The sequence below is a fragment of the Cygnus olor genome, chromosome 5 (assembly GCF_009769625.2).
Source record: "Cygnus olor isolate bCygOlo1 chromosome 5, bCygOlo1.pri.v2, whole genome shotgun sequence".
NCBI classification, from domain to species: Eukaryota; Metazoa; Chordata; class Aves; order Anseriformes; family Anatidae; genus Cygnus; species Cygnus olor.
In genome coordinates, this window is record NC_049173.1 from 7,836,390 (window position 1) to 7,862,637 (window position 26,248).

A 26,248-nucleotide genomic window follows, 5' to 3' on the forward strand; every position below is an offset into this window, starting at 1 on the left:
TGAATGTGGCACATCTACATCCAACTGACGGTGCAGCATTTCTGAAAAGTAGGCCTACTTTGTCTTGAATCTAAATATCCATGACAAAAGGCTGCTGGTGTATTTTGAATGAGCAATTTTGGGGGCAATTATTAGGATAACTTGTGCATTTCAGTCCCACAGCCTTGTATACTTAACTAGATGTTACGCTTTTGTCAGTGTTGAACCCCATGCACTCTCCATGCATAATGTGTGGTGCTGGTACTACCTAGGGATCTGCCCACTTCAGATTTCCTTTCTGATGTGATTATGTCCAACATAGCAAACTGTAGTGTGGTCTATAGGGATGGGCCTTACAGATTTCTGCTTTTTCCTAGTGGAGTACTTAAGAAGGTATGAGGAAATGGGCACCTGCAGATGTCTGTCTCTTTCTTCCAGACCCTCTGGAGAAGTGCTGATCCAGAGAATTCTCAGTGTCCAGAACCCAGCCCAAGCCAAGAGTCTGTCAGTAGAAGAAGCAAGTGATAAGCGTGTGCTTTTTCTAAGAATTTTCAACTGAATTGTCTACTGTAGAAAGGGAGTGTTTCTAGCTTTACATCACGTGCAAAGTCTTTTCAATTACTGTGCCGTACGTTGTTTTTGTTTTTTTTTATTATTTTACTCTTTAATCAAGAAAACTGATTGTTAGTCAGTTATTAACAAATGAGGTGAATGAATCAAGTAGTGTACCAGCTAGGTAATTCTGGGTTTGCATGTGTGTTTTAAATGAAAACTTTCAAAGTGTTGTGAACTTTCTTCTCCTGCCACCAACCACCCCTTTCCTAGAGAGAGATGAAGAAAATAACCGTTTCAGTCATGAAACATGTTTCAGTCATGTCAGTTACTTAAAAAGAAAACAAAAATAAGATCAGGTAAATAGCGACATTCTTACTTTAGTGAAATATGTTGGCAGGGTCAGGGAGAGAACATGCAGAGCAGCGGGCATCACAGTGTGCGTAGGATTTTGGTGTTTAAGTTAATACTTCTCTGAATAAGACAGCTTCTTTCGGTAGAAGCAAACTCTTATACCTGGACAGTCTGTGAAGGATATTGAATGTTGGATGGGTTATGCATGAACCTGAGCCGGCTTGTTATCTCTTGGTGGCTTTCCTCAACTTCTCTGGGTGTTTTCTCAGCAACTGAGCCTTAGATTTTTGTTACAACTTAAATTTGCCCCATGAGCAAGTAAGGTGCAAAAGATGAGTTATTGTGTAACAGTACAGTAAACAAATGATTAGTAAGAAGTGGAGAAACAGCGCTTTAAGCATGCAGTATGTGGAGGGTTGGAAGGAATCAAAATACAATATTCTCAACCTTTTTTTCAATTAATATTATATCTTTACAATAAAAATACTGTTTCTGTATCTGAAATAGATGCTCAGAGGAAACCATTGTAGTGGCTCTTCCTTGCCGCTTATTTCTGCTGCAGTGAGCCATGTGTTCAGTCGTGCCACCTGAAGTCACCTAGGTTTAGAAAATGGCCCATACACTTGGAAACCCCTGACTTGGCTTGAATTGATCACTAGCACCAGGAACAGACCAGCGTTGCCTGTCTGGATTAGCAGCTGATGTGTTGTGATGGCAGGGAGAACTCTGAACATCACTCCCAGTCCCTAGGGTTAGGGCAGGTAGTGCTTTGAGCTAAAGTAGCGATAAAAGTGTGTGGTATTTATGTATATAAAGGAACACATATAGCAATGATCGGGCTAAACTTAACTGGGGGTAAACAGTGCACTAATAAGACAACACTTCAGCTTTTACACGCTGGGTCTAAAAGGGCTTTTCAAAGTTCCTTTAGAAACTACAGCTAAATCTAGTCCAAACTGGAGAAAAAAAGAATCAGCCATGAGATCTCGTTTACCAGATCCTACCCAGAAGGTTTCAGGCTTGCACTAAAGATACTGCACCGTGGATGCACTAAGTTAAAGCGAACTGTGTTTTCCAGTACAGCTCCGTACCACCGAGCAGCCCCAAATATGAGCAAGAACCCTTTCTGATAGGTGCTGTACAGACAGTGAAAGAATGGGACCCTCCTCTGACGAGGCTGCAGGCGAGAACACGTTGTCTGATAGGCAGCAGGGCGCCAGTGCTGTGATCTGTGCACATCAGCACCAGGTGGCATGGAAAGAGTCCTGAGGGAAGCACATGTAGGGGCCGCCACTTCAGAGCCTGTGAAAGGGAAAAAAACTTTATCACCACTCTTTGAGAAGAAAGGCCATTGTAGATATTGCCTAGAATATTGTCTGAAGTCCTTGCAGCTCCACAAATGTGGTTTGAGTCCTTATCTATTGGAGGATGGCCTTATGGCCATATGTAAGGGTGGCCTTCCTTGCATGAAGTTTCTGGGCATGATGAAAAAGTCTGTAGAAAAGCAAAAGCGTGTCCATGTATTTATCTGGCCTGAGGAGTGCTCATGCAAGTATTTGAGCTGACAAAACCAAAGAGTGGTAAAAAAAACCTCGGGAGTATGAAAGTGGTAGAAAGAAGCAGACAGTTCTCCTAGGAGATGATGACAGTGTGCCAGGATCATGCAGCGTGGGGCAGGAGACGTGTGAACTGATTCCAGATCTGTTGTCTCAACAGTGGCTTCCCTCAAATGGACCCATCTGTTGAATTACCAACAGTGTTCACGTAGACCTTCCTAGGGCATTTCCCATCTGGTGCCACTGCACTGGGACAGCCAACCTGTGAGTCCCCCCCAGGAGAAGCTCTTTCTCTTCTTTGGGGTCCCAGTAGGTTGTTTTGTGGCATGCTCGCTTACAGCCTTGTCACAGTGTTTGAAGATGAAGCAACTGACTCGCTAGGTAGTACGTGGTGCCATGGTTGTTCAGAGAAGAGGAAGGTTGTTGTTTCTGCAGTTGTTTTTTTTTTTTTTATGGGGACAGGAGGAGGTGAGTAGTGGCAGTGCTGCTAGCTGTCAGGAGGAATGGCTGTAGGGACAACAGCCCTGGCCAAGACGGTGTGGGACCCGGGGAGATCGTCAGCCTTACACAACTGTTTCTGGAGGGCTGCAGCAAGAGCAGTTCAGATGCACATTTCTGAAACCTTTGGGGAATCTGTGACCCAGGCAGCGAAGCCAAACCTTTCTCTTTGGGGCAGGCTTCTTCTAGAGCATCATGGTCTCTGAAGGAGATATTGGCTGGGTCATATGTTTGGCAGTGTTCACGTAGACCCTGGGCCCTCTTATCCACAGAAGGGATGGAAATACATCTTGCTGTTGCCTGGTGCCTGGTGTCGTCTTCAGTTCGGTGCTGTGTACGCTCACAGCACAGCCACCCCAGCCATTGTGTGTACAGATCCCATACGTGTGGTGGTGGGGGCTGCTTGAGGAGGTGCTGGCATGGGAGCTGGGCTTCCCTCCCTGCTTTGTGGAGGGTGTTTTTTCCTTTGCTGATCTGGGAAATTCACTTTGTAAATTTAAATTCTGCCCGCTGCTGCAGTCGAGAGGAAGAAAGGCTAACAGCTTATTTCATCTCTGGCGCTGGCTTTGTCGTTGTACGCGCAGAGCCACGTGCTGTCCTTAACCTGGCTGGACCCTGGACCCTTGTTTGCAGTGTGAGTTTGTTCATGGAAGAACATGCTGCACTCAAGGGGTCTTAGTGTCAGAGGGAAGGCTCTGGGAGAAACAGGCACGTACAGCTGCCAATTTATGTCGGAAAACTTGAAAGTGGTTTCATACTAGTAATTAAAATGTTGTTAATTTATCAGTATGAACTTTTTATCTTCACGAATGCCTGAAGTCCGCAATAGAATTTGGCAAACTGTGTCACACAATGGCTGCAGACTCGCAAAGATTATTTTGTAACTTTTTTGTAAGTGCACATATTAAAACTGTGGGTTTTGTTCTCTTTTTTAAAAAACTTAATTTTCTCTCTAGCTTTTGCACCTGTGGCACTTCTAGTAACTGGAGAGCAACGGTAGTTAACACTAGGTGGCTGTCTAACAAGTGATTCCTTGAATCAAGGTTCCTAAAGCAAATCAACGCTGACAGCAGCGCTTTGTGTTTGTGCATGTTACTTCTCTTCTGTAGCTGACGGGGAAGTGAGCTAGTGCCTAATTACAGAAAATTACAGCAATCCAACATCTGAGACATCTGAGCAGTCGTGGCTGCTAGGTGTAAAAGCATGCCTTAGCCCTACTTCATAGATAGAGGGAAACTAGACCCTCAAGTGGGTCTGTTCTTCTTCCACTGAGAAGACTGGATTCCAAATAAATCCCAAATCTGAGACCTTCTCCAGTTGACTGTCCCTTATGAGAGCTTTACTGCCTCATGAATTATGACTCGTTTTGTGTTTGTTTGCATTCCCTTTTGTTTGCAGGCCACGAACTGTGCTGTGTCTTCCTTACTGCCTAAACTGCGTGTAGGTTGCAGCAGAGGCTCTTCTCAGAAATAGCTCCCTCAAAGAGCTGGCCTACAGCACCCACTTAGCAGTGGGTTTCAGACACTCCCTGTGATCCCTGCGCTGCTGGTAAGGGCTCCGCGTGAATTCAGACCCTGTTGTGTCAGCAGGTGCAGAGTTAGTGCCTTCCCTCTAGGGGACTTAGAGCTGAAGTGAGGTGCTGCCACCCAGCAGATGGATGTTTGTTGCTTCAGCATGAAGAATTGCTGGGACAAGTCTGAGTTCAGAAAAGTGTCATAGCAAGGCAGCCTTAGTGTCAAGTCTTTTACAGAGGTGATAACTAAAGGAAAGATAGGAATCACTATTTCTGAGGGAAGATTGAAAACAACCTCTTTTACCAGAGCTTGGCAAAAGCCTTCAAACAGCTTGACCAGGTGCAAACACCTATACATACTCTGAACCTGCTTCTTGGTTTCAGCAGAGCTCTGACACGGGATTTGCAGTGCGGCAGGAGAGGAGTTTGATTGGGATGCAGCAGGAGGTTGGGTGATTCCCTGAGGTGGGACTTGGCCTCGGGGCTGCTTCTGGCTGGGCTAGCTGCAGCTGTCCCCTGGGAATGGTGCTGATGGGCAATGTGCTGCTCCCATTTCCCTTTCTTCTTGTCTCTGGCATTTCTGATTTGGAGCTCGGTTGCAGGATAGAGTTGGTTTCGCTTGCTATCTGTCATCCTGCAATTTAGGGGCTATGTGGCAGGAACTGCAGCCTCCCAGGCATTAACTACCTACTCTGTCCCAGGTTCTTGCTGTTGGCATTTTTAACAAACCAGCACCACCGACACCTCATCCACACCACCTTACCTGGTGAAGGATCATGCACATGGGACCAGACAGTGACTGAGAAATTAGAGAGGAGTGCAAGGCAGGGAGGGTGGTGACAATGGATTTTGAGCTGTTTGCAGCTGATTTATTGGCAATGAGTACCTGTTATCTCTAAAACATTGGATATAGACTGGGTATGAGTTGACATTGGAGCTAGGTAAACTAATCCTCTCATGCTACCATCTTGAAGTTGCGTTTTAATAATTGTATCCTTAAAGTTGTCTTTGCTGAAGAGTTAACCTGAGCTGTGTACCAAGGCTTATCTTTCCTCACTGCTTCCTTTCTCGTTCTCTCCCATTCTCTTGCTCACATGGCAACACCTTTGCCTTGTTTGGAAGCCTGGGGGCTTCCATGCCTGAGGGCATTTTTCCATGTGCTTGTTGGCAAGCACAGGAGCAGAGGAGAAGCAGGAAGGTAAGTGTGGGACCGTAGTTTATCCAGCCCTGCCTTAAGCAGGGAAACGAATAGTGTTGACCATCTGTAGCAGAGGTGTAGCTTCGGGGATACCCTGCTTAGCACTTTTGCAGTCTTACCACTGCAGTTCTGTCATCCTTTGCCAAGACACCATGTGTGACAACGTTGACTGGTGTCTGTGGAAGACAGGCAGACTTGATACAGCACGTATGGAAAGGGGATTTGCTTTTGAGTAGGGAGCTGGAAATCCTGGGAATTTCCATGCCGTGTTTTGTACTACGTTTTCCCTTGTGTCCTATGAGGCTGCTGTGTGTAGAGGGTGGTAAAAAAGCACAGCATGGACTTCAAAGGTTGGGGGGAGAAGTGGGTGCAGGGGGAGGCTGCGTGAAACTTCCAAAATATCTTAGTAATTTACAGACATCAGTCTTATTTGGAGATTTCTGGGACTGATGTACTCAAGGCCTAAGTGTGTGTTTGCCAGTCTGCCCATCCCCTCGTCTTGTGTTTCAGTCCCTTGTCTTACTGTTGTATGAGAATTCAGACCTATGGTTAACTTCTATCTTGTGTGTTTTTTCTTCCCTCCTCAGACAAGTGAGAGAGAGATTAAAGAAGCAAGTTGCTGAGATGAAAGAAAAATTTCCAGGCTTTACACCAGGACTTGCAATTTTGCAGGTATTGTTTTCTTTAATGACAACTACGGAAAATCTTTGTTGCTTTGCAGTGCTAAGTGGACAGCTGATGAGCATCACCGAAACTGCTTTGCAAAATGGAAACATTTTATAAAGAACAGAAGTGCAGAGCTCCATGTGGGATGTTAATACTGTTCTGTGGTGTCTTTTCCCCAGCTAGTGGGGCCCAGAAAAAGTGGTTTTGTTTTTGTTTCCTATTTCAGACCCTTGCCATTCTGTGTGTTGTGTTTATGAAATAAGCTTCTTGTCTATTAACAGGAAGCAATGCTAGTAGACTTTCCAAGTCTTCAGATTTGTCAGAGCCCCAAAGTGTGCTAGCTCTCAGAGATGTGTTTGTACCAGAAATCTTTGAGATGGGGGCTTTATTAAAAGATTTGGTCTGCTGTTATGTGAGAACATGGAGACAGAAGGAAACAAGACAAAATTCCTGTCCTAGAAGACCTCGAGTGCAGAGGATGGAACAAAATATCATTGCTGAGTTTGGTATCTGTCAGAACTGTCAGAAGTTTGAGTAGGTGCTAGGGTCTACGTAGAAATGCTTGTGGATGGACAAAGCACACAATGCAGGTTTGGGGTCAGTGTTTAGCAGAATTAAGTGGATTTTTTTTTCCTGGCAGCTGTAAGAAGTGGAAACCCTTTGGTGCGCTTAGATCTGAAAGCGATGAGCAGTAGCAATTGTCATGAAACAGGATAGAACTCTGTGGCTACAAAGAAATGATGGATGAAAAATGTCTGTTTAGAGAAGGTGCTTCCCTCCTTGTTTAGTATTTTGGGCTCCTGAAGAGCTGTATCTGGTTTCCAGTGCTAAAACAACTTTAGTACACAAAGAACATGCTCATCTTTAATGGCAGGAACAAATCTGTTCATGTTTTTTCTTTCTGGTTTTGTTTTCCATTAGCTTTAAGAAAATCAGCTTTACAGAAGACTTGTCTTCAGTTGTTTAGAAGGAAAGGGGAAGGTCCTTTATTTAAAATTTAGTGAGAGATGATTTGATGGAAGTTTCTGAAATGCTGACCTTATAAACTAACTTCAGAAATTGCTGCCCTGTAGCATTACTGGAGTTTTTCCTTGGCTGGCCTGTGTTTTCTTCAATCCTGAATTGCCTCAGTTGTAAGTCCTTTACAGCCTGTTTGCTCTTTGGCTCTCTGAGACTTCTGTAAGTTACCGAACAGGCTGGAGTTGGAGGAGTTCATCTCCAAATGCAGATATTCTCAACTGTCTGTTTTTCAGTTAAGTCAGGGCAGTTAGCTATTTCTGATAAACTGCACCAGATGCAGTATGTATTCTTTTCTTGGGAGGCATCTGGTGACCTTTTAGCTGGAAGAATAATTCAGTTAAACTTTTATTTTTGTCCCATAGTCAAAAATGTCCTCTTCTGCACACTGTATGTGGTCTTTTTGCTAACATCTCTCTTCCTTCTCTTCTGCCTGTGTGAGGCATAACTTTCCCTAAATTCAGCAGACTCTGCAGGGGAGACAGCCACTTTGTATAAGCCCAGGGAAGAAAAACCAGTGCACACTGGGTGACTGGGCGATATGGTCACCCCTTCATCTTGTGGTCAGTGTGAAAAACAGAGGTAGCTCCCAAGTCTCAGGGAGAACTGAGTTGCAAGAACTTGCTTATCATTTTTTTCCTATTTGCCCTTCATTTTCTTACGGTTGCAAGGAGTATTGTCTTTAGCAAAACATACTGGATGATGCAGGCAGTGGCACTGTGGTTACCCAATACTGCCAAAAAACTATGAGCATTTGTTCTATTTGCTGCTTTCTCCATGTGCATCACTTTGTTCTTTTTTTTTTTTGTTAGACTTGAAAATTCTCAAGGTGTACAAAATAGCAGTGGAAGAAATCTTTCCATAAAGGTGCACATGAATAAAATTAGGATTCCTGGGTATCAAAGAGGCCCAACTTTTCTGAAAGCCTCAATCAGATAATTGGATGTTATCAGCACCTGCTGATCATGTTAATTAACTTTCTCAGATGAGATGGCAGGCAATATTTTCTGCTTTGGAGAGCACTGTGTTTCTAAGGGTTTTCCAAGAGATGTAAATGGTATTTACACAGAAGATCAGACAGCCTCTCTTTAGCTGCCTCTTACTTGAAAGAACACTTGGTTAGCTCCAGCTGCCTACAGCCTGTTTTGCAGTTATTCAAGAGTACCTCTCTCTCCTTGGTATAGCTCTAGGAAGCTAAGGGTTAAGCCCTTCTCAGTCTGTTACTGGGTCTCTACTCTGCAGAGTGACTCAGCTGTCTTTTTTGACTTTAGGTTGGAAATCGGGATGATTCGAACCTCTACATTAATATGAAGCTGAAAGCCGCTGCTGAGGTAATGCCCAAACTGTTTTTTGGTGGTTGATTTTTTTTCAATATTGTATTGCTACAGTAGGTCCAATCTGAATGTGAAATTACAGGTGTGAGTCAAATAGCGAAGTTTTGCCTGTATTGGAGAAACCAGTGCTAGCCTGAATTCCTTGATACACGGAAGCAATAGAGATATGTAATCTGACAGCCGTTTGGAGTACCCCATAGCAATAATGTGGGTTGGTGCTACCTTTTGTGAAATCAGCTCCTAGATTACATGTGTCTGACGTTCTGTCTTTGCTGACCGGTGGTCATGTGCTGACCTTCTCTCAGTGTCTTGTAAGGCAACTGCAGGCACACATCGGCATCTGTCACCAAGAGGTACACGACGTGCTACAGCAAGGCTGGGAATGTTCCTGTTGCTGATGAATGATCCCTGTTCTCCTAGGTGACAGCGGGCATCTTTGCTGGCATTTCACAGCAGTGTGCTGTCAAGCCAAGACGATGTTGTTCATGTCAAAAGGTGAACAGGACAGTTGAAATATGGATCAGTCTAAACGGGCAAAGCACTAATCTTTCATCTTCTCTTTCATTGATGGTATTTCCAAATAAAAGGAGATAGACCTGGAAAGTGTGACAGAATGCAGATGAGGGTGAGCTGGATTGAGAGAACAGCCAGATCGATCTCTGGTGTCATTTCAGAAATCAGATAATTTCTGGGTATTCTCATTTGCAGATTGGGATCAGCGCCAATCACATAAAACTGCCAAACACAGCAACAGAAGCTGAGGTAAGTAGTAGAGAAAAATCATATAATTTTGAAATTGAGCTAAAGGGATGAAATTATCTTTGCTATCATGGTTTATAAAAAAGACTGCTTTTCTGTAGCTACTAACTCATGAAAAAAAGAACTGGAAACTGGAATCTGCTGAGATTTTTTTATTTTAAAAATAAAGCTAAAACAATACTGCATAAAATTTAGAAATTTAGCAGGTATGTTTCTCAAAATAAAAACTGAGTCATTCATACGCCTGTATGGAAAAAGTATGTTGTTTGTGTCTTTTAATCTAGATAGGGTTGTGTTTTTTCCTTACATGAGGCTTGCTTCAGTTTATCGGCCATTAGGTTTTTGGTCTTTACATGTAGGTCCTCAAGTGCATCGCCTCTTTGAATGGAGACCCTGCAATTCATGGCTTTATAGTGCAGCTGCCACTTGACTCTGATAAACCCATCAATACAGAAAAAATAACCAATGCTGTTGCACCTGAGAAGGATGTAGATGGGTAAGCTGACATCACCCCTGGAGAACATGACAGCTACTCCAGAATGAAACCTCTTTCTTTTGACTGGTGATTATGAGTCTGAGAATCTTACTTGGCCTTTATTCCTTCAATATACAGCTTGAGTAGCATCAATGCTGGGAAACTCTCCAGAGGAGACCTTGGAGACTGCTTTATTCCCTGTACACCAAAGGGATGCATGGAACTCATCAGTCAGACAGGTAAGGGGGTTTCCATTATTCATTAGTGCACTAATCTTCAGTGAGAGGCGAAACTGCATGCTGTGAGGCTGTCTCGCAGTGAAACTTCTGTTGTGTTGCCATGTTTCATCTCTGCCTCCTCAGATCGAAGAAGAGCTAGTTTTAAAGTGATTCATCTTTCCTCCCTCCCTTCCAACTCTCCAGTTCCCTACCATACATGACCCAGAAGAAAAATAGTATCCTGAAATAGTGTCAAGACTTAAACTGATCAAAAGACTCCAGAGCCATTTGAGTTAGTTTGTGTTTGGATGCACAATGGCCTGATTTTATTTTCTTCTAACTTCCTGTGGTGCAGGCATCCAGGTTGCAGGGAAAAGAGCTGTAGTGATTGGTCGCAGTAAGATTGTTGGTGCTCCTATGCATGACCTACTGCTCTGGAATCACGCAACAGTAACCACTTGCCATTCAAAGACCTCAACACTGGCTGAGGAGGTAAGGAAAGGATGGATGCATGAGGTTGTAGTTATCTGCTGCAAGTCAGTGCTACCAGCTGCACATTTCTGACTGGTGTTGTGTAAATCAATGGGTCTGGGTTGTTGTTCCATCTGAAATGGTTTCCCAGTCCTGTTCATTGGATGGTTGCATGAATTCTTCTGCTTGTATAGGGTCCTTAATTGGAGGGTTATGATTAAAACAATAACATTATTAATTTTGTTTTGTTTGGGCAAGTAGTGAGAATTTCATATTCCCTTCCTGCTCTCCAAGTAGTGGCCTGCAACACAATGTATGTTTTTGTTGTTGTTGTTGTTGTTTTTTCCCCAGAAAGGCCCAGTAGTCTTTTATTTTAATGGCTGGGGAATGCTAGACTGACTTTTTTTTCTCCAGGTTTTTGTTCTAGTTTATTTTCTATGACTGGGAGTTGGTACCATTTTTTTCTTTAGCAGTGAGAGTGACAGGAATAGTGTGTTGCTGTGCTGCCACCTACTTGAATTTTGTTGAGCAATCAACACTGCCAGGCTCTGTAGGCAAGTATCAAAGCTGGAAAGGGGGTAGGTGTATTTGAGTGTAACTCAAATGCAAGATCAGAAACACTGCAGTGCTTCATGAAGATGCTGTTCAATACGACTGTCTTTAGTTTGATTAAGAACTGAAGTGCTAATTCTTAATGAAATCTTAAAAATAGCTTATCACCCTCTAAGATGGAAAGAAAAAATTCCAAGGGATAGCAGCTTCCTCAGCTGACGTGAATGAAGCAGCGCGAGACGTGACAAGAACTTTAGTCCGAGTTTCTAGTAGCAGATTTGTGACCAGATCTTTCAAACTTGTTGAGTACTGCCTGAACAAATACTAGTGCTGAATTATAATCAACTTCCCCCTGAGTGGCTTGTTACACAGGCCTGGACATAAAAACCACAAGACAGTGCTGCCACAAATGAATTACAGCTTACCGTTGTGCGTAGGGGTTGTTCTTGGCAGCTGTCTGATGGGTGTTGGGTGTATTTCTAGTACTGAGAAGAGCAGCTCAATATGCAGGGAAGTTTGAAGGAAGGGAGATAAGAGTATGCAGAAGGTTTTTCATCTAAAAGTAGCGTATATGATCCACTTGGGAATCATGGAAGAGTTCAGTGGAGGTTGTGAAGTGTTGACTAGCAACAGTTCAGGGTAGGAGTGTGAAAATAGGCTGTAATTTCTGGCTGTGGGAATTTGTCCTTGCCAAGGAACTGTTAGCTGCCTGTCATCACTAATGATGCCCTCACATTCCTCCAGTGGCAATGGGTGAGCACACAATTTCACTGCAATTGGAGCTGATTTAAGTTGCTGTTGAAGCAGCTCTGCCTTTCTCTACTGCTGGTGTGACATGAAGTTGTTTGTATGGATTTTTTTATAGGTTGGTAAAGCTGATATCCTGGTGGTTGCAGCTGGTAAAGCTGAAATGGTAAAAGGTGAATGGATCAAACCTGGTGCGATCGTAATAGACTGTGGAATTAACCATGTGCCAGGTGCGTGGGTAATGTATAAAGACCGGGGATTTATTTGTATATGTTGCTATGTAAGTACATGGATACAGTTTCCTTGCTGTTTCTAGTCCATATGGACTTCTTTCTCTTTGAAGTCTATCTTAGGTAATGATGGCAACCCCCCAAGATGCCAGAACAAAAGAAGGGTTGCTCTGAAGTACTGCCCTGAAACAGATCAGTGGCAGTTTTGTTTCTTCCATCAATGAGGCTGATTATCTGTAGAGAAAAGAGGAGGCCTATGCAATATTACAACAGAATATCCATGTAATTTGCTACAACTACACAGTGAAATCCTGCTGTTGTTGTCACTCTTGAGTGCGGAGTTTTGCTGCCATTAGTTTGCAGTTAGGTCTCATTAAGCTGTTCTGTTTGTAATACGTAAATGGCAAGCAATCTCTTAAAGTAGCTGTGGATTTGTTGAATCACAACATCTAACTTCTTAGGCTTCTTGTCTTGAAACAAAGCAGTTTCTGCAAGAGTATTGGTGACAGTGGCTCTGGCACAGAACAAAGTGCTTGAATGTAATGGATTTTGAGGTAGTTTCAAATAGCTGAGGAACAGGCAGTCTGGCAATTTCTGTTTTCACCTCATTTTAAAAATCCAAATTGCAGATATTCAATGATATGGAAAATTAGTCACCATCCAACTATCTCTGTGCTACACCCACAAGGTTTTTAAACGGTAATTTTCATAATTAATCAGTCACTTTGTTGCCATTATTTAAAGGAATGTAAAGAAATTTCTGCTCAACAATCTTGTTCCTCAAAGATGACATTGAGTTGCATTTAAAAACATTAATCTGCAGTCTAATTAAAATTAAAAAAACTCTGTGCTGTTGCTGTTTGTTTGATGAAGTATTTGTGCCAAGCTACCCAAACTTAGGCAACTTGCCAAAAAAACACAGGGTCACTGCTGATACGCATGAAGCAGAGCAGTGTGGACTCTCCCCCACTAACATGTTACGAATAAAACTACCGGTGTGTTTCATGACATATGATAGTATGGCCTTTTTTTTTTTTTTTTTCCTCAGGCCTGACATGAACTGCATCTCTGTGGACACATCCCAGTTTCTTTGCAAATCATCTACCTTGGGCAGTGCACTGAGGTCTGAGTTTCTTGTATAGCCAGCCTACTCAGAGTTTTATGCCAGTTTACTTAAGGCGTTGTGTAAGGCTCAGCAGACAGGGCTTGATAGAGTACCACGGAAATTGTCACATTTCAATATGATGTGTACCACAGACTTCTCTGTGGCTTTCTAAAGCTGCTGAGATTTTTTCTATCTCCTCCTTCATTTCTGATAGGTTGTGAAAAAAATTTCAGATGAATCTTGGAAAACCAGTGGCAGTATTGTGGGAATTGCAATGCTACAAAAAGAAGAGAAGCTGGGTTGCCAGCTTCTCCAGCTACATTGCTGTCCAGATAGAGTATTAGTGCTAGCTGCGATGGTGCTTTGAGCACTCTGCCACAGTTGTCATTCATCTTCCTGGAGCTTTAAGTGCACACAGCTAGGTGCCTGCTAGGTGTAGATGTGATAGCAGCTGAAGGAAAGGAAATCTCTGGATGTGCCTATATTTTGCATCTGTAGGGGCAAATCCCAGTATGATTTGGCATGTCAGTACAAGTAGCTTCATGCAGACTTGCAAAGTTGGATCTAGAAGTGTTATAGCCGTGTAGCACCATGAGAATGTAGCTGTTGTGCTTTTCACAGAATCATAGAACCATCTAGGTTGGAAGAGACCTCCAAGATCACCGAGTCCAACCTCTGACCTAACACTAACAAGTCCTCCACTAAACCATATCACTAAGCTCTACATCTAAACGTCTCTTAAAGACCTCCAGGGATGGTGACTCAACCACTTCCCTGGGCAGCCTATTCCAATGCCTAACAACCCTTTCAGTAAAGAAGTTCTTCCTAATATCCAACCTAAACCTCCCCTGGCACAACTTTAGCCCATTCCCCCTCGTCCTGTCACCAGGCACGTGGGAGAATAGACCAATCCCCACCTCGCTACAGCCTCCTTTTTGAATGGAGCCTGGCCTGTGCGCTCCCAAGCCTCCCACTTTGGATAATTTGGGCGCATCTCTTTTTGCATTTGTGTTACAGAATTTCTTCTGAGTCTCTGGGTAGAGAGCGAGGAAGAGAGGATTGCCTGAAACTCTTACTAGAGCAGACAAGTGTCTTATTCCCTTTCCAGACTGTATTGTATCTGTATTTCTCTCCCTACTGCTGCATCATCATAGCTGTTCGTTACATATGTGTAGGTATGTCCTTCATTTCTTGGATCTCCGAGTCCTTGGATGTTGTTTCTCATATGTTCCAGCTGGCTAGAAAACCTACTGTACCAAAGAAGAGACAGGCACTGGGAATGGTTATAGTGTCACTGATGTTTTCTGTAACTATTTCTTTAAGAGCAGAATGATGAATATTAAGAAGGTAAAATTAATGGGGAGAAGCAGAAAGTGCTGTGTATGAGCTTGCCTTCAAAAGGGTATTTTAAAGGTAATTGAGTAGCCTCTAAGTTGTGCTCAGCAGCACTTAGCACGAGGTGTGGATGCAGGGGCAAGGACTGGGGGTTGTTTGGCTTGTGCTCTTTGCTGTGTCTGTGTAACAGATCAGGCTGTTTGTGTTTGGAGTCACATGTTTCATCACTTGTTTTCTTCATTTTGAGGCTTGGAGTCTTCCTGGCTGGGGTGGTTGGTAAGGCTGCTTGGAATCCTTGGAGAAAAATATAATTATACTGTTTGCCTTTTGCAAACTTAATTAAAACTACTGTCTGGGCTGGAAGGCCAGATTGGTCTGCAGCTTGGGCAGCAAAGCTGACAGTTGCTGTAGAAACAATGTTAACAGCTGTGATAGTCGAGCTTTGAATTTTAGGAAAAAGAAGTGTTGCTTGAAACATAAATGCAGCAGGAAAAGCATCTAAACTGCTAATTGTCAGTAGCAGTGCAGCTAAACGTTAGTGTTGGCAGGAGCTGCTTTTCTTCCCTCTTTAGTTTTACCATTATCAGCTGTTCGTGAGTTTGGTTTCTTTTACATTCCTCCCCCTCATCAAATGTATGTTAAAGTTATTGATTATGTTCTGTACAAACATATACTTACTGTATACAAGATAATGTTTTAGCATAACAATATTAAAATCTACCATACATTTTTTCACACTGCTTAAAGTTGCCTAGGTCCTTATACACGAAATGAGGATCTGCTATTCCAGGATAAACTTAAATTTGCTTTTTTTTTATAAGCTATGTCTGTAATTGGTGAGTTCCTTAGATGGCTCTGCTAGTTTGCTAATGCATTTTGTCTTCTCTCTCCTTACCGGTGATCTTAAAGGTCATGTAGTACAGCAGGAGATAGCAATTTTTTTCTCAGAAAGGAGGTTATTCTGCTGGAACTCTCTTAAGCCACCTGTGAGGTTTGTTTTGACAAGTCTGGTATCTGTGAACTGCAGTATTTACCAGTACATCATGAAAATGGCAATAGGTAATTGAAAAGCTCAGCATTTTCTGTTTTCAGTTTCTGCAAAGGTAGATAAATTTTATCAATAGAAAGGCCTAGATTTCTTCCAAAATGGAATGAAGCAACTCTAAATCTGGGGTTTTGGAACAAGACAGGCATGTTGCATCTTCTAGATCATTGTTTCATATCTCCTTCAAATTGGAAGCTGTACTATACCTTAAGAGCAATACAGCAGGATTTGTGAGAGGATGGTTCAGGTGACATCTATTTTGTATGTTCCAGCTGTGTGTTATACTTGCACAGATGTAAGACTAGGTGTATGCTTTGTTTCCCCTGCTGCCAGAAGCAGTGTTTTGTTTTGGGGTCTTCAGGCTGCCCTGTGCCGCACATGCTGTTGAGAAAATACTTGTACCTTCAAGGAAAGGGAGACTGATCTGTCTGGCTGAGGATAGATGGCACTTAATGAGAATATGTAGTGTATCAGTCCTGATGCTGTAAGTGAAGTATGCTTCATCTTGTGGTGTTGCTTTATTTTGCAGCTTCCTAGGTACTCAGCATCTGTTTTGGTTACTCCAGCAAAGCAAAGGGCTTCAGCTTCAGTCAGTGCTGCCTTTTCTGTTGTTTTGGTGACGTGTGATCTGCGTAACTTAATTTTTCATTGAATCTCCAGACAGCACAAAGGCCAGTGGAAAAAGAGTTGTAGGAGATGTGGCGTACAATACAGCGAAAGAAAAAGCTTCCTACATCACCCCAGTTCCTGGTGGCGTTGGGCCTATGACTGTGGCCATGTTAATGCAGGTATGTGGACAGAGAGAGAGACATCTCTCAGCCCATCTCCTCTGTATTTGCCTTTGGGTATGTTGCTGCTGATCGTCAGCACGCTACCAAAAGCAATTGGTGGTTCTTTCTTGCTCTTACAGAGATCTAGTTAGGATTTGCAAACTGAGGAAGAAGGTGGCCTCGAAGGAAATGTTAGGACAGAAGAACAATTTTTTAATATATATGTATTTTTTTAACTGTGGCCTCTCAAAACAGTGAGAAATTAGCTTGTCTTACAAAGCTCTGGGTATAGTTCTAAAACTGTTCACACAATGATGGGATAAAGAGAAGCAGAGTAAAAGAAGCAGAGTATAAAACAGCTCCTTCATAGTTTATTTTTTTTAAAGGAAGCTGCAATAGAAGGTATTATAAGTATATAAAAATAACATCTTCACTGGACTGGACTATATCTAGATATAGACAGATAAATATCTATCTGTATTCCTTTTAAGAAAATTCCAAACAAAATCTCATTCTGGAGTGTTAGCCATGTTTTTAATCAAAGCACTTTGTTATTAATCCCAAACTGAGGTAGAGGGGAGGGGAAAGCCTTTGAGTCTCTGTTAACCAACAAGGTTCATGCAGTGGTTGTTGCTATAATGCATTCTCATTCTCAATTTAGAGTACAGTGGAGAGTGCACAACGTTTTCTGGAGAAGTTCCAGCCTGGAAAATGGAACATCCAATATAACCAGCTTACCCTGAAGATGCCTGTTCCAAGGTAATGCCTTCAATGAAGCCACTGGGAGTGTTCATGCAGTGTAGTATTCACTTCTATTCCCAAGTTTTATATAACGTAGAGCATACAACTTTGCAGATTGTAGCTGGGGTTAAGTTTGGAGAGATCTAGTGAGAAAGCAATGTGAGATCTTCCCAAGGAAGGAGAGCTAACCTTCAGTGGTGCTGTGACGTATATTGGAATGTAGGCTTGGGTCACTCTTATAATATTAGGGCATAAACTTGGTTTTCCAGAGATACTTTGGGTGAGCCTACGTAGTTGTGATTCGGCAAGTAGAAAGACGCTTATATTTTGGAAATTTTTCTATCTGATGTGGCAAAAACTTAGCACCTTAAAGTAGAAGTTCTTGATTTAGAGTCCACAAGGAGCAGCTGAAAATACAGAGAATACCATAATGGAGTCTTACCCAGTATCTATAGAAAGACATGCTTTGGTGTTTTTTGTTTGTTTGTTTGTATTATCTTTAATTTTATTGTTATCCTCTGAAGATGTGTGTATGCTAATATAGCCAATATTGGTAGAATTGATTCATTTAACTAAAAAACATTGAAGCTTGCCTTTTAAAATGTAGATCAGATGCTTTTGAGTCATGCTGCCAGAAACAGGGAATTTGTGAGAAGTCTATGATATTTATAAACTGATCTTGCTCTCTTTCTTTAAGTGATATTGAAATATCGCGATCTTGCATACCCAAGCCCATTGATCAAGTTGCAAAAGAAGTTGGCCTGCTCCCTGATGAGATGGAACTCTATGGCCAAACTAAAGCCAAAGTTCAACTGTCAGCTCTGAAACGGCTGAAGAACCAGCCAGATGGCAAATACGTTGTTGTTACTGGGTAGGTACTTCCTTAGCTGAAGAGGCATCACTTACGTGGTGTCAAGATAAAAAGAAATGTTGTTAGCCTGGCTTGTCGTCGTGTTGTCTTTCCATAAGTTGACTGTACGGAGTGCTCTGGGTTTTAGCAAATCACACTGTGACAATCCAGTGGTTTGGGAACTAGAATTACCTCTTCTAGCAAATAGTGGGAACGTGGTTTAGCCTTTTTCTCTTGGAGGTGCATTGTTTTGCTCTGCAGGTCAGGTTAATGAAGGGCAGACTGGATCACAGTGTTCTAGTGTAGCAGCTTGCCTTCAACAGTAACTTGCAAGATGCTTCTGAGGAAGGTCTTGGGCAGCTATGTGGTAACTTGCCAATCTTATTCCTGTTGTCAATTGATGAAGATTAGCTAAAGTGTGAAACAATCCAGAATTTGATCAGCATTAGCTGTATCACTGGGTACATGTTTTATCCCTGTAAGTGTTTTGAGGCTCAACTACTACAAGGGTTTCGTTGTGTCTGTTGTGCTTTGTCACTGCAGGATAACTCCCACACCACTTGGAGAGGGGAAAAGCACCACCACCATAGGTCTTGTTCAAGCCTTGGGAGCACACCTTCATCAGAACGTCTTTGCCTGTGTTCGGCAGCCCTCTCAAGGGCCAACCTTCGGTATAAAGGGTATGTACTGTTCTATTGATTGCAGGTGGTCTAAATGGGGAAAGATGGCATTTGAGGATTTTCATTCTGCTACATTGTAGTTTTACATAATTCCCAGTTAGGATTGCATTTCTTTCTTAAAGAAAAACCTTGAGTAAGTTTTTCGGTGTTGTTCTCAAGTGCTGTGCTGGGATATTAACTAAGTTGTTCAACAGTAGCTGCCTTCTTAGAGTCATTAAGCAAATACATGCGTTATCACTCTGGGCTAGGGAGACCTTTATTTGCATGATTTGTCTGTTTCTCTGTAGGTGGAGCTGCAGGTGGTGGCTATTCTCAAGTTATTCCCATGGAAGAGGTAATTTTTTGTACAAAACCTCATTGCACATATAGCTTACAGATGTTGAAGAGACACTGCAGTCAGATAACTTATGAAATCTTTTTTGTTTATGGCCCAGTGCATCACTCCAAGAATGAGCGTTTGATTTCAGCAAAGCTTTTTTAGAAAACTCGCTTCTTTGGTTGTTTCAGAAGGGCATTTGCATGGTCAAGGAATTTTACAGAACTGAGAATTCCCAGTTCCTCTGTTCCCTCCCCTCTTCTACTTCTGAATTGCTGCGTACCCTTGAGCAAAGTACATCCAGTGCCTCTTTTTCCTAGTGCTGAAATTAAGATTATAATGACCTAATACATTTTGGAAGCATATTAAATGGTTCTGTCAGCAACAGTGGTCACTGACTCCTTCTGTGAGCTATTTTGGTGTACTTGTGTTTTGGATTACTAACATGAAATGGGAAAATGGGAATCAATAATGCCAAGACCTCAGCCTGTGGGTGACTGGCACTGCAGTGTATTTCTGATGTGACTTGGCAACGAGTAAAATCCCGTGTCTGGGGGCAGGGAACTGAAAGGCACGTGTAGCACGTGCTCTCATGCTTCCTCCAACTCTCTTGTAATTGCATGTAGAATCTTACTTTAGTGCACTACAGATTGAAACGGTAATTTCAGGAGGAAAAGCAGAAAAGATCAAAAGGGCTGTTTGTTCCAATTGATGCAGCAAGTCCACAAAAGATCTTAAAAAAATGTTAAGGAGGCAGAAGATTGACTTACTCAGGTGCCAAGAACATGTGTGAATGATAGATGTGACAGGAAAAATAATCTCCTCCAGTATGGGAGCGTTAATAAGATGAGCTAAAAGACTTCAGTGTGTGTAGCAGTGGGAAGCAGCCCCAGTCTTGAAACAAAGTGGTTGAAAGGACTCTGTATGACCCACATGGTAGAAAAACACACTGTAGTCTTTTGGGAGTGTTTTAATTTATCAATGCATGTCTCAGAAAATACAAGTACCTGGAGTCAGTAAACGTAGTAATGACCTTGATACACCGTTGGATGTTTCTGCATGCAGCTTTCATCCCAGGAAATGATTAGCAAGCAAATAACTTTTAAATGAGGACTGTAGAACTGAGGTGGTAATAATCGCTGCTTGTTGCGTTTAAGTGGAATGAGAACAATTAGCGTTTCCTTATTAGGATCTATGATCACTGTGTGACTGGCTCCATTCTGGTTTTTTGCTGTTTGGTTTATAAGACCACAGCAGCAAGGCTCCAGCAAAGTGGTATCATAAAGGCTTCTGTCATATCACTTTTTCTAATGTCCTTTTTTCATCTTCCTCCTGTGCTGCACTGCTACAGAGGAAACGGATTGTTTTAACGACACTCTTCCCTTCCCTGCCCTAATGCAAGTTCGTCAAGTAAGCTATATATCCGAAATCTTTTGTCAGTATAGCTCCAGTGCAGCAAGAAAACTCACATAGACAAACCCACTCAAATTATCGTTTAATGAGATAGAACTGAGAAAACTACTAGCGTTGTCACTGTAGTACGTGGTCTACAAGTCCTGCCTACGATACTGTGTGTGAGTGGTTAGCTTATGCAGAGCTCTGTGCAGTCACAGCTCTACTGATAGCACCACATAAGGTTGCTAGTTTGAATTTAGTTCAGGTACCTCTGTGGGAGCAGCCAGAACTTCAGCTAATGTGTGAAACATTGTGCAAATAATGTGAGTGGGTCAAAAGGAAGGTGAAAGAAGGAGTAATGCAGATGCGCCGTACCATGCTGTTCTCAGGTATCAAGGAGCCTGGCAGAACTGTTCTCATGCAAAAATCTTATTTGGAAGCTTTGTTCTGGAAGTTTGTAAAATGACATAAATGTGGGGGAGGCATTTTTCTGTTTCAGAGAAATTCTTTCCTCTCTTCCACATACTGCTCTGAGCAATCTCTTCCCCCTCCACCCTCACCCACTTTAACATTGCTATTAATAGGTCTCTTTCCATCTGTCTACAATGTATTGAAATATATGAAAATTGCAGCAGGATGAGGTAACCGATATGTTTTCTGTCCTCTAGTTTAACCTTCACCTCACTGGCGACATCCATGCTATTACTGCAGCAAACAACCTGGTTGCTGCTGCTGTGGACACACGTATATTCCATGAGCTAACTCAGAATGACCAGGTAGGATCCTTTCTTACCATGCCCAACCCACTCTGGACAAGACGTTGTGGGTATGCCAGCAGTACTAACTACATGTTTCATTCTTCAAGGCTCTCTATAACCGTTTGGTGCCTTCCGTCAATGGTGTTAGGAAGTTCTCAGAGATTCAAATCCGAAGGCTACAGGTAAGTTCACTGGTTTCACATTGGTTTCTGGTTCTGTTCCACTTGTTCCTCCTTTATGTATGCAGAGCTAGGTAACAAAACTACTCATGTTGCACTGTAGGTCATAGAATCACCTAGATTGGAAAAGACCTTCAAGATCATGAAGTCCAACCATCAGCATGATTTACCAAGTTCAATCATTAAACCACGTCTCTTAGTGCCATGTCCAGACATCTCTTAAATACCTCAAGGGATGGGGACTCCATCACTTCCCTGTGCAACTCATTCCAGTGCTTAACCACCCTCTCCATAAAGAAATTCTTCCTAATATCCAATGTAAACCTCTTCTGGCACAACTTGAGACCGTTTCTTTGTGTCCTATCACTTGTCAGTTGAGATAAGAGGCTGACTAGGCCAACCAACTAATAATAAGATCATTCTACTAGCATTTGTTTTTTACACAAAGTGCACAAAAGTGTGGCAGTCTGTCTTACAGCACAGATAACAATGAGTTGAAGCTCCAAGGGGAAGAATCATTGATGTAAATCTATTATGTGCTGTGTGAGTAACGCAGTGGGAGGAGACAAGCGGACTAGTGCCCTTTATTAATAGTGTCAATTTAGTGTCCTTAATGTAGTTTAATAAAAGACCAGAACCAATCTTTGTCTGTCACAGCCAGTGAAAGCTAAAGATGAATAATTTGTATGTGACAGCTATATAGATAATGCAGCACAAAAAAGACTACTTACAAAATTCAGCAAAAAGAGAAGGTAGTGAATTTTTTGTCCTAGCCAGATTCAGCAAACAGGAGAGAAGGGAAAAAAATGCCTGTCCCCTACATCCTTTACTTCTCTTCTTCCCCAAGAAAAGAATTCCCAGTTAAATGAGTGCACCTGTCATTGAGTCTCAGACCCTGAGGAGATCACAGCTCCTCCAGTCCACAGAAATGAACTTATACCAACGTGTGTCCCTGGCCTCTTCAAAAATTAGGATTAACAGGGGAATAGTTTTTCCATTGCGCTTGGACCTTCTGGCTACTAAGACAGGCTGGGCTCTGCTAAGCTTATTCCGAGCGCAAACCTGATTGTACAATATTCATGCTCAATCAGTTGCCCATAGGGAGGTCGGGACCAATAGACTACTTAGGAAGCTAAAACTCTAATTTATTAATTGGCTATAATGTCTCAACCGTCAGAGAATGTGCGGTTTACTTCCACTACCAGGCAAAGCAACTTTGTCATATTGCTTGGTGTTCTTGATGGACTGCACGGGAGCTCTACCCTAAGCACCCCTCTGGTTATTAACTGTTGAGATGTAGAAGGGATGCTAATACTCAAAAAGCGGATCTTTTTGATGGTATGGTGGGGTTTGTTGTTTTTTGTTTGTTTGTTTTTAATGCTATGCTTGAAGATGGAGAGAACAGACTTTCTTCTTCCCTGCTGTTCTCCTGGAGAAAATAGGACTTAGCTGTCTAGTTAATTAAAAAAAAAAAAGCTTGCTTGTTCATAAATCAGCTCAATCCTTTTCCTCATTTCTAAGCTTGCACTTATATCGGGCTTCTTGAGATAATTCTTCTCTCAATTAAGCAACTTGGCAAACTGCCCATCCTCCCAGTATGTTCAAGATCAGCTTTCTGGGATGCTGACAGCCTTGTGACTGAATTGTTTAATTCCTCCTTTGTGCTGCTTAACCAACATGCTGAAAGCAGTGTCTTTAAACACGTATGCCTGTGTGCAGTGACCCTAGGCAGACTAATGAGAAATGGCTGTAAGCATGTGAGACTAATGGTTAGAACAAGGCGTGTAAGAAGCTGCAGAGGTTTCATTCTTAACGATTTCCGTAGATGCCTTACACAAAACTTTGTGACAACCTGCCCTGATGAGCTCTGTTTTCTGCATTGCCCTTTACAAGTTAGCAAGCAGCAAGCTCTGCTTCCAGGTGCACGCTGATACAGATCACTTTATGTTGTGGGACTTAGGAAAAGGAACACCAATAGGACATCTCCTCCTTATTTCTGAATATGCATGTGCTGCTGGCAAAGGCTAATTGCTCTAGTGAAATGTTCATTTCTCTGAATCTTTTCATTATAGTTTTTTTTCTCTTATTTGTCCTTTCGTTCCTCAGAAATTAGGCATTAGCAAAACTGATCCTACGGCTTTGACAAAGGAAGAAGTGAACTTATTTGTGAGATTGGACATTGACCCAGCCACCATAACATGGCAAAGAGGTACAAGAGCCATTAAATGGAAGAGTTAGTAAAAAAAAAAAAAAAAAAAAAAAAAAAAATCTTAAAAAAGAGGTTTGCAAGTGTAGCAGGAACCGTGTTTCCTGGGAAGATGGGAAGGACAGCAGGGCTGGCCTCTGCTGAGTGTTTGGTGGGATAAGTGCGTGCAGCTGAGATCCCATTTCTACAGGGTCTGACACAGGGGCTTGAATCCTAATCTTTGTGAATTCAGAGTAGACCTCGCTAATTGGTGCAAGTTTGTGTTTGTGCTTTTGTTGGTCACTGAGAGTTTTGAGTTCAGCAACAGTAGTCAACAGTCTTTTTACCTGACTATCTGAGAAAGCATTGTGAGCAGGGAGAAGGTACTGCTCTGGAATTAAACTCAATTTTAATCTGCCCACTTGCTCTGTTGGGAAATGACGGAAAATAAATGCCAGATTTTTAAAAAGTTTTTAAAGATACCTAAAGTAAGATCAGTTTCTGGTCTGGCTGTGTTAGTATTTCACTAACAAAAGGAATTTCAGATAAGGAAAAAATTTATTTAGGTCCCATGAGGATTGCTTTTTTTTCTTTTTATGAAAATACAATGTGAAATGTATTCTTCAAAATTTGCTTCATAACCTATAATGGAGCTAAATTAGTCTGCCTCATGGGAAATATTTTATAAAATACTTAGAATTTTTCAAGCAACTAGTAAGAAACATCAAGTTTAAGCTGGTATTTGATAGTTTGTGTTCCGAAGATAATTTGAGCTAGTGGGGCTCTATGGAACTGTTCTCATTAAATGGTAGATTCTCACCATTTTGTCCTTACACTTATAAAATGATAATTTTATTTCCTTTTGGCTGTAGTAATTTTCTGATTTCATTTTAACTAATGGCGAAAAAGCAACAAAAATTTGAAAAAGCAATTGCAATTATGCTAGCAACTCTGCTTTTCAGAGAGGCTTTGTACTTGTGGTTAATGCACACACAGGTAGGTAGACTCTCTGAACGCAATGCAGAATCTGCATGTGACTGTAGTCCATCTTAACAGCATTGCATTTGTGTTTTGGAGAAGAATCATGCTGATTAGTGCTTGCCATTCTGTAGGAGAAGATGGTTTTCCAAACTGCCATCCTCTCTTCATGCTGATCTATCTGAGTGTTTGTCTCTTACAAACTATAACTATGACTTATGACTTGCAGTGTGACTTCTCATCCTTCTCTCTGCATCCTCACAGTACTGGATACGAATGACAGGTTCCTCAGGAAAATCACTATTGGACAGTCTCCAACAGAAAAAGGCTTTTCACGAACGGTAATTATTCTCCTTTCTTGCATCTTTTAAAAAGTACTTTGAAAAATATGATCCCAAAGCAAATTTCTGTAACTCCAGATGTTTCTTTTTTTTGTTACACCAGTATCTTGTTAAAGAGAAAATAAAACTAAACTTTGTATTGGTAGTGAATTGAACTGCTTGGTTGAAGGGACTTTTTGCTATCTGTTCCCTTCAGCCCTTTCCTGAACTGGGATGACAGTGGCATAGTAACAGTGGTACACAAATGCTCCCTGCAAATACGATGCCTGGAGATTGCTAATCTTAGCCACTGCACATGGTTTGATTGGGATGCATCTGTCCAAAACCCAACACAGTATCCAAGCTTGTTGTCTGGATTCATTGTATAATCAACATAGAAAAATGGTCAGTTGGGACTGTGATTTCTCTCATCCTTTAATAACTGTCAAATTAATAGTTCAAATGAGTTGTGTCCAGAAAACCCTTTTTGTATTTACTTGAAAAGGTCTCTAGGGTGCCTAGCTTCAATGGAGGTATCTGTGTTATGTCAGATGAATATGAATTCTACCCTTCATTTCCTATAGAATCAGTTAGGTTTTTGTTGTTGTTGGGCTTGTTTTTTTCTTTTTTCTTTGTCATGTGCTGTACTGTTTAGTGATGGCTAGATGAGTTAGTAAGCTCAGTCTTCTAAAATATATTCTGTGTAAGTGTTCTTACATGAATCACTAGTTTATGTGCCAGGAGAGAGTCATATAATAGCAGTGGAATAAGTAGTTTTAACTTTATTTTGCAGGAAAAAAAAGGTTTAAAATTGTCAATTTAAATAATTTTATGATTTAAGTACGTTCTGAAAGTAATACTTTAAATTATTCTCACATATATATGTTTGTATTTGTTTTTTATTATAATGCAGATGACTGGCCTTTTTTCTGCTAGGGAATCTTGATGAATTCACGTTCTTTATTCATCTCTTGCAGGCTCAGTTTGACATCACAGTGAGCAGTGAAATCATGGCAGTTCTAGCACTCTCTGATAGCTTGGATGACATGAAAAGGCGACTGGGCAGAATGGTAGTAGCTTCCAGCAAGAGAGGAGAACCAGTTACAACAGATGACCTTGTAAGAGAGTCACAGTCTTTAAATGCTAACTATCTCTTAGCACTTCTGAAAGTCCTTGGATTGAAAAGCAGAATGATGATACTGTGCAGGAAAGACTTCAGTATATTGAAAATTAAAGATGAAATCTTGGCCTCTGGAGTTACTGAAGTTTTTTTATTTCAGTGTGGCTAACTCCTAACCCAGAGACTCTGTGTACACATGTTCTGGGCAGGGACAAAGGGTTCTCTGTGATGTACTGCATGTCAAATTGAAGCTAGCACTATAGGATTAAGGGGGGAATACGTGGTGGCTTCTAGATAAAAAGCATATTTAGAAATGGGAAGAATTCAAAATGCATCCTGCTGGCCATCCTGT

At 41.8% G+C, this 26,248-nt stretch overlaps 1 protein-coding gene across 2 annotated transcripts in view; it reads left to right on the forward strand.

The window, feature by feature from the left end:
• The window catches only part of MTHFD1 (methylenetetrahydrofolate dehydrogenase, cyclohydrolase and formyltetrahydrofolate synthetase 1), a 40,758-nt gene that overhangs the window by 1,258 nt on the left and 13,252 nt on the right, over positions 1 to 26,248 (forward strand). The window contains exons 1-18 of one of the 2 annotated variants that reach the window (XM_040558658.1): positions 4,373 to 4,487; positions 6,238 to 6,322; positions 8,605 to 8,664; positions 9,376 to 9,429; positions 9,786 to 9,922; positions 10,040 to 10,140; positions 10,475 to 10,611; positions 12,008 to 12,119; positions 16,265 to 16,392; positions 17,036 to 17,133; positions 17,813 to 17,986; positions 18,509 to 18,645; positions 18,933 to 18,979; positions 21,025 to 21,132; positions 21,222 to 21,296; positions 23,400 to 23,502; positions 24,721 to 24,797; positions 25,754 to 25,894. In XM_040558658.1, coding sequence (XP_040414592.1) covers positions 6,275 to 6,322; positions 8,605 to 8,664; positions 9,376 to 9,429; positions 9,786 to 9,922; positions 10,040 to 10,140; positions 10,475 to 10,611; positions 12,008 to 12,119; positions 16,265 to 16,392; positions 17,036 to 17,133; positions 17,813 to 17,986; positions 18,509 to 18,645; positions 18,933 to 18,979; positions 21,025 to 21,132; positions 21,222 to 21,296; positions 23,400 to 23,502; positions 24,721 to 24,797; positions 25,754 to 25,894 — 1,737 coding nt within the window. In that variant the 5' untranslated portion in view covers positions 4,373 to 4,487; positions 6,238 to 6,274. Of the gene's footprint in view, positions 1 to 4,372; positions 4,488 to 6,237; positions 6,323 to 8,604; positions 8,665 to 9,375; positions 9,430 to 9,785; positions 9,923 to 10,039; positions 10,141 to 10,474; positions 10,612 to 12,007; positions 12,120 to 16,264; positions 16,393 to 17,035; positions 17,134 to 17,812; positions 17,987 to 18,508; positions 18,646 to 18,932; positions 18,980 to 21,024; positions 21,133 to 21,221; positions 21,297 to 23,399; positions 23,503 to 24,720; positions 24,798 to 25,753; positions 25,895 to 26,248 lie in introns of those variants that run through there. The other variant, XM_040558657.1, reaches the window with a different exon arrangement.